Source organism: Thamnophis elegans, chromosome 5, assembly GCF_009769535.1.
Source record: "Thamnophis elegans isolate rThaEle1 chromosome 5, rThaEle1.pri, whole genome shotgun sequence".
NCBI classification, from domain to species: domain Eukaryota; kingdom Metazoa; phylum Chordata; class Lepidosauria; order Squamata; family Colubridae; genus Thamnophis; species Thamnophis elegans.
In genome coordinates, this window is record NC_045545.1 from 8407945 (window position 1) to 8420058 (window position 12114).

Below are 12114 nucleotides of genomic sequence, written 5' to 3' on the forward strand. Positions count from 1 at the left end.
AAGGGTAGAAATACTTTTGGACTATATATAAAGGTTATTAATAACAATAACAAACAACAAAATTAGACACAGCTAAGTTTTAATTATTAGGGGGAAAATGTTATGACATAGGATATAGTTAAATAAAGGATAATGATAATAACATATACATGCTATGAGTACAATATAAGGGAATTGGATGTAAATGGTAAGCAGGGATTTGGAAAGGAGGATCAGAAAATGTTGGTATTAAATATTATGGATGTTTAGCTAGAACAGGATATGAGGATTTAATGTTAATGGAGGATTTTATAAATAAGTAAACGAAATGCCAGTATGTGGTTATGTATTCAATCTTGGTATATTTTATGATGAAGGACGTTTAAATGATCATAGTCAAATAAAAGTGGAGGTAGGATGATGGTAATATAATAAATCCGAAGCGAATGCTGGCTGGGGAATTCTGGGAGTTGAAGTCCGGACATCTTCAAGTGGCCAACGTTGAGAAGACACTGCTCTACAACATTAGCCGGAGAACCCCCGATTCCTCTCTAAATACACATCACCCAATTCCGAGCAAAAAACTCCTTCCAATAAACTACAATGCCCAGCCTATCTAGCAAGCACAGCAATCAGCATCCTTGCCGTAGAGGCTTGCTTGGCTTTCTGGGTAATGTAGTCCGGATGGCTACAGCAACCCTGGTTTTTCTCTAGCTTTTCGTCTTACCAGAGCCGGCAACCACCAGGAGTTTGACATCAGCCTCAGGAGCGGGGACGTCGTCGTTTTACAAACCGCAGGACGAAAAGAACCAGCAAAGGGAAAAAGGAGACGGAGACGCCCAGCTTCGCCCAAAACCACCATTCCATATCCAGACCGACAAACCTCTCCCAGTATTGTAAGAAGCTTGGAGGGGGAATTACGGGAGCCGAAGTAGTTCAAAACGCGGCAGAAAACGTTCTGCTGCTCGTTCGCCAAAAGTGACGTCACCGCTCCCGGGTTCTTCTTCTTCTTGTTATTTTTGCAACCGTTGATTGTTGCAACCGTTGATTGTATATAGTTGCAATGCTTGTTTTTTTAAAAAAAACAAAAAACCGAAAATATTTTCGAAGTGGCTAAAGAGACAGCACGGTCTAGAGTTGTTTTAAGTGCAGAACAGGTGAAACAGTTTTAAGTGCACAACAGCAGGTGAAACAGATGAGCACTGACTCCTATAGTCTGCAACGACCAGCGGAGTAAAATCCGCAGGGACTCCTTTACCCTTAGGACAGATGTGCTTTTTTCTCCCCCTATTAGCTTATGGTGAGAATGACAGTCATCATTATTATTTTTTTGCATAAATTTTTTTATTTCCGTTTCATTCTATACAATCACATGTTTACTGTGCATAACCAGGGCATATAATAATATAGCAATAACAGTGACTTATATACCGCTTCATAGGGCTTTCAGCCCTCTCTAAGCGGTTACAGAGTCAGCATATTGCCCCCAACAACAATCTAGGTCCTCATGTCACCCACCTCGGAAGGATGGAAGGCTGAGGTCAACCCTGAGCCGTGGAGATTTGAACCGCTGAACTGCTGATCTAGCAGTCAGCCTGCAGTGCTGCATTTAACCACTGCGCCACCTTGGCTCATATAACATTGAGTAATAACCACAACCCTCACTTATATAGAAAGTGTCCCCTACAATACAAACCGAATATACCACCTTGACCCACCATACACCTCTTTCACCCCCCTCCAACTTCATTCTTCCTTCTCACATACCCCTCTACTGCCTACTTCCCCCCCCCTCTATCTAACCCTGACCCTTTCACTCCCTCTCTAATCCATTCCCCTCCCTTCCTTCTCCTCCTCCTCTCTCTCACTCTCTCCACCCTCCTTCTTCTTTCACTCAGCTCCTCCCTTCGGTATACTTCTATTACCTTCCAATATATTCGGTTTGTTCTGTTTGACACTAACATTAAAAAGCCACAGTATACAGTGCAATCATGTACCTTAAAGTTTAACACATATTATGTTTCTCCCCTCCCCCTAGATTCCCCACCTCCCTTCCCTCCCCCCGACTTCCCAGAGACCATGCATGGTATAACTTTTTGACAATCACAGCCTAGAATATCTCTACGTTGATCTCAGCTTCTTACTGTTACCCAAATTTAAACAGTTTGAGTTCTTACTGATGCTAAGATTAAGCTATCTGGAGTTTCTTAATCCCATGTTTACTTTGTATATAATCAATCCATTTTTCCAGTCTCGTTTATATCTCTCGTTTGAGTGTTCTTTGAGATATGCTGAAATTTTGCCATTTCGGCTAAGTTTATAACTTTCAAAGTCCATTCTTGAATTGTAGGCAAATCTTTCTTCTTCCAATATTGCGCCACCAGACAGTCATCATTTTTGTGTTCTGTGTTTAGTGAAACAAAACACCCTTATTAGGATCCTAAGATTGAAGAAGGTCCGTTTACTAAAGATATAAGAACTGTCCTAGTGTTTGGTGTTTTGTTTTTTTGCTAGGCAATAACTAAACTGCATATATTCTTGTATCCTAAAAAAGTATAATTGAGCTGTTATGATAAGCAATAATTGGATATGAATATTGAATGTTACCCGTGAAGGGAAGGTTAGAAATACTTTTGGACTATATATAAAGGTTATTAATAACAATAACAAACAACAAAATTAGACACAGCTAAGTTTTAATTATTAGGGGGGAAATGTTATGACATAGGATATAGTTAAATAAAGGATAATGATAATAATCATATACATGCTATGAGTACAATATAAGGGAATTGGATGTAAATGGTAAGCAGGGATTTGGAAAGGAGGATTAGAAAATGTTGGTATTAAATATTATGGATGTTTAGCTAGAACAGGATATGAGAATTTAATGTTAATGGAGGATTTTATAAATAAGTAAATGAAATGCCAGTATGTGGTTATGTATTAAATCTTGGTATATTTATGATGAAGGATGTTTAAATGATCAGAGTCAATAAAAGTGGAGGTAGGATGATGGTAATATAATAATACCCGAAGGGAAAGGAGAGGAGGAAGGAAGAAAGTAGAGAAGGGAGGGAGGGAGAAAAGAAAGGGGAAATAAGGTGGTGTTACAACAGGAGGAAGGGATGGTAAACAAAGCAACCCAAACTGTATATATTATAACCTATTAAATGAAATAATAAATGTATGAGAATGATAAATGTTAAAACACTTGTAACCAAACGACATGCTGTATGTGATGGGGTTTTTTGGGGGGTGGGTGGTTTTTTTTATTGTTTTGTGTATGTGTTGTCTATGTAATAAAATAAAAGAAATTATATAAAATAAATAAATATCCGAGTTAAGATAATAGAATTAATAGGAATTATATTTGATGACGGTAGAAGAGATGCACAAAAACCAACTGATACACTTTCTACAGTATGTAAAGAAGGAGGATTTGTATGTTTGTTTTGAAAAGAAATATATTTTTTTAAAAAGTATAATTTACAAGGTATATGGAATGAATTGTGGGCTCTTAAAAAAAGCAGACTCTTCCTTTTTAAATATAATGCCAAGGGGCCAAGGGATTAAAGTTCATCATGAAATCAATACAAATACCATGGTGACGGATTTGTGTAAAAAAACAGCAAATACAGAGGTAGCAATTGAATCACATGTCACTAAAGGGGTGTTAATTCTGGCGCCATTAGGATTTGCTGCAGGCTGTTGTTTGGGACTAAAAATATTACTTCATATTGATGAGAAATCTATAGCTGACTTAAAAGCCTGGATGGAATTCATGCATTCACTTCCTCTCCGTGAATTGGTTTTCTTTCAACGTCGTGGAAAGTCTGACCATAATTTGGCCTGGTTAATATTTTTCTTCTTTTTGCTTAGACATTAAAATCAATCAGATTTTAATGTCCATATAATTCATATCTATTGAAGAAGGAGCAGCTTTCTTCTGAATGTATATAAAAAAAAGCAATCCAACACCAGAATTCCCGCCCCCCTTTTCTGATATTCGTTGGAATGGCCCACTCCAAATCTTCCAGCAGCGGTGCATGCAATTACAGAATTATCTGAATTATCTGGAATAGGAAGTGCTTTGTGGTATTCATAATATCTCTACTCAATATCTCTTCCTCACAAAAATTCACAACATATACTCATATGAAAACAGAAATTTGAATGCATTATAATAGCTGATCAATGAAAGCTTGGTTAGACGTATGAACATTTGAAATGAAGTAATTGGAACTATATGCGTGAAATGCAGCCTTTATCAACATTTTTGGTGTGTTACGTTGGGTTTTTATTGTCCTTAGCTAGGTTAGTGAGAGGAGCTGTAGAGAGGGAGGAGGAGGAGGAGGAGGAGGAGAGAGACAGAGACAGAGAGATGATAGATAAATAGATAAGACAGACTCATGCTATAGTATCTTCTATAGCCAAGGGATGATTCATAACTCTATACTTTTGTCTTACTGCAATATTCTAAGCTCTAAATCAGAGTCCCATAATTTGAGGCTATGAAGCCACATGATCCCCTCAAAAGCCTCAGATACGGCCCCAGAGCTCTCCCACATTTGCTATTGAATGGTTCTTTTTAAGTTACCCAACACAGAATTATTAATATGAGAGAATTAAATCTTTTAAATTAATTAAAATTAAATACATTCTATTGTAATTATGCATTGAAATATTGGACAGGCAACCCCTTGGTTCAAGAAACAAATGCATTTTTTTTTCTTAAACCTGTAATTTATACTTCTCAGAAAATCTTTGCCCAATCCTTAACGTAATCTGAAGCACTGGGTGAGGTTTAACTTGTACTTCCTCTCAATAATCTTGAAAAATAGGGACCAGAAAAGATAGAAGTAGGCTTTTAAGATGACTTTTAAGTTCCTATTCCTATTGGTGTAGCATAAACAGGGCTGCTTCCAACAGAGAATACTTTTGCCTGTGTTCATTATGTTTAAGGGCCAAATTTGCCAGTAAACAAAGGTCAATTGGTTTTATGCACAAAATTAATATAAAGCGGTTAAAATGTTGTCTAAAATGCAATTGCATTTATGAAAATACATATATTGAGAATAGTGATATTTTGGCCATCATCATTCCTTCCTCTTTTCAGTGCTTGGGAGAACCACAAACATCCAAGTATCAGAAACTAGGAAATAGTTATAGAAAAATTAAAGATTTTGACTCTTTAACACAATTCTTTTTGTGTATTCTTTTCAGACATTTACACATTTTGTGTTCTGTAATATTTGCATTTACAATTTTCTTATTTGTATGGATGCATACTCCTTATTTATTTTGTTACACTTATTATGTATGATGTTACAAGCATTTACAGCTCCATTTTTAAATAAAGTGTTTCTGGAACTTTATACAATTAAAAAAATGCAATTGCATTTAAAATATAAATGTCAGGTAGAGGCGAGTTTGGTTTGGATAGAATACTTCATTTATTTGTTTCAGGGTATCTGTGTCAGAGGTGGGCTTCAAAGCCCAGCGCTACAGATTCGCTCATGCTTGCACATGCGCAGAAGCATCTGGGTGGGTGGGCAGAGCCTCCCGCCGCCAGTGCACTGCCGTTCGGCTGATCCAGGCTGAACCGGGAGCAACCCACCTCTGATCTTACGTTGTTATTATTTATTGTTATCATTTATTAAATCTATATATCACCCATTTTACTATTCGGGCAACTCTGGGTGGCTCTTTTCAAGGATTTCTATCTCTATTATTTTCCTCAAACTGAAATTGTTGAATTATTTTCCCTTCCATATCTAGTTGTCTACTGATATGTTGCATTAAAAACTTCTGTAATGGCTACCAAACTGTTCTGACCCCCACCTCCGTCCAGTAATGACTACCGAGACAAGCTTAACTGGAATGTACTTTAATAGCAAGAAACCAAAACAACTCAGACAACTCGGGCAGCAATAAACACAGATAAGGCTTGGCAGCAATCCAGCTTGCCAAGCTCCCAGTAATGTCCTCCGACATTCAATCCTGCGTTGACTTCTGCAAAGAGGGGCATGTGCACAAGTAGCTTTTTATAGTCTGGAGAAGAGCCTAATGACCACCAGCTGAGTGCAATCACCTCCTGTAATTGCACAATTGTTCGTGACGCCTAGTAGCTCTTTGATGGCGTGCATCCAGGAACAACTCACTGCTGGCCTCCGGCTCACTCTCCCTTGTCTCCTCCCCACTGGTCCAAGGCTCAGGTGCCTCCTGGTGGCCAACCAACCTCTCTGCGCCCTGCTCGGAGTCGGAACCCTGTCCAGGGTCCTCCACATCCTCCAGAGCTGACTCAGAGGGCCCCTCGCTGTCGGAGTCTGGTGGCAGCTCCAACGGCACCTGCTGGGCCACAACCCAAACATGGACCCAGTTTGTGTGCGAATTTCGGGCATTGTAATACAAGAGGGCATGAAATTAGGGAAACTATTTTGTCCTTTTGAAGAGACCTGCATTATTTGTTCATAATTTAAACTTCTAAAGTTACCTACTCATTGATGATGCTGAATTTACAAGGATTAAAAAAAAAATCCTATGCAATATGTTAATATACATTTTGATATGCATTGAGCATTTCGGATATCTTCCATATAAATTGTATGCTTTGGATTGCAGATTTGTGCAAACTATATATAATAAGATAACCTTGGGTTTTACAGGTGTTTTGTTATTGTTTTATGTTGGCAATAACAACATTTCAGATCTTGAAATAGGGAAATGTTATTATTTATCCACCATCTTGACTTTTCTTTTTCATTTTGTTATCTGTTTAACAGTTCAACTACCTATAGTGGTAGATTTGCCACAAAGCTGTCTGTACATGCTCAGACATGGTATAATCCATGGAAATTAGAATGTAATTAAAAGAAAAACCAACAACCAGCTGGGGGTTCTTTTTAAAAAAAATGTTTTATTTTAAACACATCAACACATCAACAAAAACAAACACATGACTTAAAACAACATAGGAACAAAAAAGTTCCATCATATATCTTACAGCAGTTCCGTATCAGTTTCTTTGCAGTTAGTGTTTTCCCTTCTATACATTTCTATCTTGCGTTCATGGTCCCCTTATTTGTTATCCATTTTTATGTACAATTCTATATTTATTTATACTTAGCTATGTATAACAAAATATTGTTTACCTATATTGTGCTTTATATCCTTACTGTCATTTATTCTCTTACATACAATTATAGGTATACATTCACATAGTTATTCTTTTCTTTGCCATTCTTTTTTTTTAATATAAATTTTTATTTTTATTATGTAGACAACGCATACACACAACAATTTAAAAAAGCAAAGCACAAAGAAAAACCCCCCACACAAAAAAGCATCATCACATACAGCATGTCGTTTGGTTACAGGTGTTTTAACATCCATATTCTCGAATAACATTTACCATCTCAGATTTTTCTTCTAGTATAAGTAAATACTTCACTTTCATTCTACAGTATATGTTCAATTACAATTAGTATTATTTTTCCCCAATAAATCATAATTCTCGTACATTCTTGATTGTCTATTTGATAGCAGTAGACCTTTATATGATCCCCATGTGATAGGGAATTTTTTTTTTTACCAACCATTTATATTTGTATATCACTATTTTCAATTATGCATAGTTCCACCAATCAAGTATCAGGTATGCTTATGTTCATTATTATCCTTGTACATCATACATTCAAACAGAATCTTATTCCTTCATTTTTCAACAAAATATTCTAAATAGTCGTTACATATATATACCAATTTCAATTATTCCCTTATTAAAATTATCAACAACAAGATATCATTGGCAATATGTTCTTAACGTTATACATTATATCACCAATCCTCTATCAAGTATACATAAAATCATTATTATCCTTATCCTTTTTAAAGCAAAAATATTCTAAAGTATTCAGTTCATAGATATATCATTTTTCATTGTATCGTCGTTAATTTATTTCACAGCATGATTTACCATTCTTATACCTTTGTTATTCCATTTAAAAGGTTATAATATACAGTTTGGGTTGCTTTGTTCTTTTGATTCTTGTCTCTTTTTCCTCCTTCAAACTGATTAAAAGCTACCTCAGTAGCTCCCTTAGTTAACATGTTTGATCAAACTGAATATGCAGGATGTGATTGACACTTCTAAATGTGGCCCCAATCTGAATTCAGCCCCCTCCCTGCCCACTGCATTCACTTTGATCCCTATCCATAGATTTCTTTGGATTGTGGCAGACAGAGCAACGGTAGTTTTAACAGCACAGGGCTTTAACAGTACCCACAGCTCCCTGACAGCAAGCAGTGTTGATAAATGATGGATGAGAATGCGCCTCATCTTTGAAGTGATCTGTTTCTTCACACTTGGCATGTTGTTCGTAGAGAAATAGGAATAGGCTGTTCTTTCAAGGCAGCTCCTCTGCTTTTCCACATCAGACCTAACGCCTGGCCTGTGTTGTTCTGCTTCTTTCCTTATCTATGTTATAAATGCGCCAGGCTTTTTCAACCTCTTTGGTAATTAAAATGTGTACGTATTGACTTATTGTCCACCTGGTGGATTTAATTTCTTCCGGTACCAGGATGTTTGTGCCTAGTAATCAAGCCCAATTATACATCATTTAACATTCATGAACCTGGGACCTTATTGTTCTCGGATTTTTGTCTCCCAGGCACACATCCAGACCTCGTTTTTTTCCCCCCAATTGTTTTAATGAGAGTTGGCAAAATATGTGATCCATAAAGTAAGTTATAAGGCTTTGCAGCAGAGTATAATTATGCCTTGTGTTGTGACTCGGCAGCAGTCTTCTGTGAGTCTTTTCGGGATGCAAGATTAACTATGCAGCTGGGGCTCGTTAGGGGCATCTTCTGGGGATAAAAGGACGGATGGTGCCACGCCCTGGTTGCAGGAGTCAACGTTCATTCATTCGTGCGTTTCAACATTCATTGCTCATCGGTCGTGGTTTATTTGAAAGACACTTGGAGAAGTGATTGGTTTTCTGTAACCCTGATTCAAGGAGACACTTGGAAAAGTGCATTGCTTTGTAAGAGTTTTGTTTGGTATTATGTTATCTCGTTAGAGACTTTATTTATGTTTATTTTGGGGCTCGCAGCCAGTCTGAGCCGAGAACTGATAAAGTGAGTTCCTTTTACATTTGTCTGCCTGTCGTCTGTTAACGAGCGGAGAAGGGGGGACAGAACACCTTGGGCATTAGCCTATATTTTGTATATCTTCTTCAGATTTTTTGTATTGCTTTAAAACCAGCTGCTGTATATATGTGCTTGGCGATGCAAAAAGGGACCACTGATGGCTTCCATCAAAGGATGCATAAGGTAAAGGATCCCCTCGCACATATGTGCTAGTCGTTCCTGACTCTAGGGAGCGGTGCTCATCTTGCTTTCAAAGCCCAAGAGCCAGCGCTGTCCGAAGACATCTCCGTGGTCATGTGGCCGCATGACTAAACACCGAAGACGCATGGAACGCAGTTACCTTCCCATCAAAGGTGGTTCCTATTTTTCTACTTAACATTTTTTACGTGTTTTCGAACTGCTAGGCTGGCAGAAGCTGGGACAAGTAACGGGAGCTCACTCCGTTACGTGGCACTAGGGATTTGAACCGTCAAACTGCCAACCTTTCTAATCGACAAGCTCAGCATCTTAGCCACCGCATCCCCACGAGCACGGAATTGTGGACCAAAATGCATAGGAGCATGGAATTTTGGACCAAAAGGGCCCCATAAGGATCATCTTGGCTAGGGAATTCTGAGCACTGAAATCCACCTATCTTAAAGTTGTCAAGTTTCAGAAACACTGATCTAGTCTAATCCAAAATAATGTTCAGGAAAAATAGTATAAGCAGTGCTTGACTTACGACCACAGTTAAGCCCAAAATAATGTTGCTAAGCAAGACAATAGTTAAGAGTGTGGTTTTTTTGTCCCTGTTTTACAACTTTTCTGGCCACAGTTGTTAAGTGAATCATTGCAGCTGTTAAGTTAATAATATAGTTGTTAAATGATTCTGGCTTCCGGCTTTGTCTGTAGGAAGTTAAAACCCACCCCTCTGCTAGAAAACTGAAATATCCTGGGAAATATTGAAAAGGCAGAATATTATATTTCCCTGGAACAGAAATGGAGAAACATGTTTTTAGGCTGGAAACAGACTCACTCTTAATAGTCCCCCCCTTTCCTCAATGGCCCATTAAAATACCAAGCCAGTCTATTCTACATAACAAAGAGTTTTCCCCTTCAGCTCCAGAGTGATGGGATTAAGACATGGTAATATTGGCCCTTTACCTCTTTCACTACATGGCATCTGTGATCACAGGCTTCAATGTTGGTGGAGAAGAAGAGAAGGGCTGAGGGAGGGGCTTGCTAGGCTTTTTATAACCCGTTCAGTCCCACCTCTCTGTTTCCTGTTCCTGTGTAAGAAATGTATTCTGATTGGTTGTCGAACTCCCATAGGGCCATGCAGGGGCAACTTTCTAGGCTGTGTTTTGAATCCAGGTTTGGTTGAGTTCTCAGATGCCATGTGGTCAGTTGAGGCCAATATTATCATGTTTTAATCCCATACCCCCCTGGAGCTTAAGTGGAGAAGTCTTTATTATGTAAAGTGGACTAGCTTGGCCTTCTTAATGGTCCATTGACAAAGTGGGGATGGGCAGGATGCTACAGGCAGCTATTCTGTCTTTCAAAACATGTTTCTTTCTTTTCACATCCAGAGAAATATTCTGCCTTTTCAATATTTCCTAGGATATTTCACTTTTCTGGGAGAGGGCTGGGTGATAACTTCCTACATCAGAAAATACTTTTCTGAGTGCTGGCATATTCTCACATCCATTTTTCTTATACTGTAAGTTCCTGATCTCTCAACCTTGCTATAACCTTGCTATAACCTGTCCTTTAGTTTTTACTTTTTTAAAAAAAATCCTGACTACTGGTCACACTGTCCTTTCTGGAATATTTGGAGATCTCTGGAATTGTTATTATTTTTTTTGCTCCTAGGAACCCCTTCTGGGCTGAGATCCCAAAGCTGCAAAGTTGTCTTCTCAAGACAAGATAAGCCTTGGTCTCTTTTGATTCCAGGGAGGAAGCTGAGTTCAGCCCTAAAAGCATAGCATCTACAAGCTCGATTACGTTCAGATTTTTTTGTTTATAAAAAGCCAAAATCAGTATTCCCAAACTGTAAGAAAAGTCTTCTTGTGTGTTATTGCCTTCCTTACGTAGTATATGATCTTTCAAAAGCCCCCCAAAATGTCCTGCAGGTTTACCTCTGGGCTGGGTTCTTAAGATCTTAGGTTCAAACATTTTCCATTCCTGGCTGTGAGCTGCTGGATCAATATCTCCTTTCCCCTTTTCAGATCTCAGCCTTGCAACAACTCTTGCCTGAGACTGTTGTCAACTCTCAAGCACAGAGTCCCTGGAAGGATGCCTTTGCATCAAGGCTGGCGATGCTGATTGAATAACGTAGTCAGACGGCATGACAACCTGGCGTGACTCTAGTTGAAGTTTGTAGATCAGTTGTCTTTGTCTCTTTGCTTGACTGGGAGGTTTGTGCCTATATAGCCAATCCTCCCAGCAAACTTATAAATATTCAGGGCGAGCCTTTTGCAAGCAAATGTACGGGATTTCTAAAATATACAGTATTATCACAGTGGATATCACAAGGCAAGTACAGTAATCACACTCAGGCTGTTTCAATTTCATGCGACTGGAGTGTTTCTTTTTCTTCATTCTTTTCTGTTTCCAACTTTAAGCTGTCCTCGCAACTTCCAATGGCCTTTCCTCTTCTATCTTGAGCAGGGTTCTCCAAAGTGATTGGACCAGCAAGAGTTGATTGATTGGACAATCTAATGATAATGATAATGATAATAAATAATAATTCCTAGGTCTTTGGTTAGGACTCGAGCTGTTGAGCTACCAACCAGCCCCAAAGGCTGTGAATCTCACCAATGTTTAACATCATCATCATCATCATCATCACAACAACAACAATAATAATAACAGACGAACAACAGACGAAACAAGAATACAGAAAAGATGTGATAAAATCAAGAATGGAGAGTTGGCAGAACAAAGCACTGCATGGCCAATTTCTGGAAAAAATAAAAGATAAAGTGGACAGTGAACAAACTTGGT

General features: G+C 38.3%; 1 protein-coding gene across 1 annotated transcript in view; it reads right to left on the reverse strand.

Annotated features, from left to right (window-relative positions):
- ALG14 (ALG14 UDP-N-acetylglucosaminyltransferase subunit) overlaps nucleotides 1–889 on the reverse strand; it is a 52774-nt gene extending 51885 nt beyond the window's left edge. The window contains 2 exon segments of the mRNA XM_032218921.1: nucleotides 707–755; nucleotides 757–889. Of these exon segments, the coding sequence (XP_032074812.1) occupies nucleotides 707–755; nucleotides 757–846 (139 nt within the window). The 5' untranslated portion in view covers nucleotides 847–889.
- Nucleotides 890–12114: the final 11225 nt, after the last annotated feature.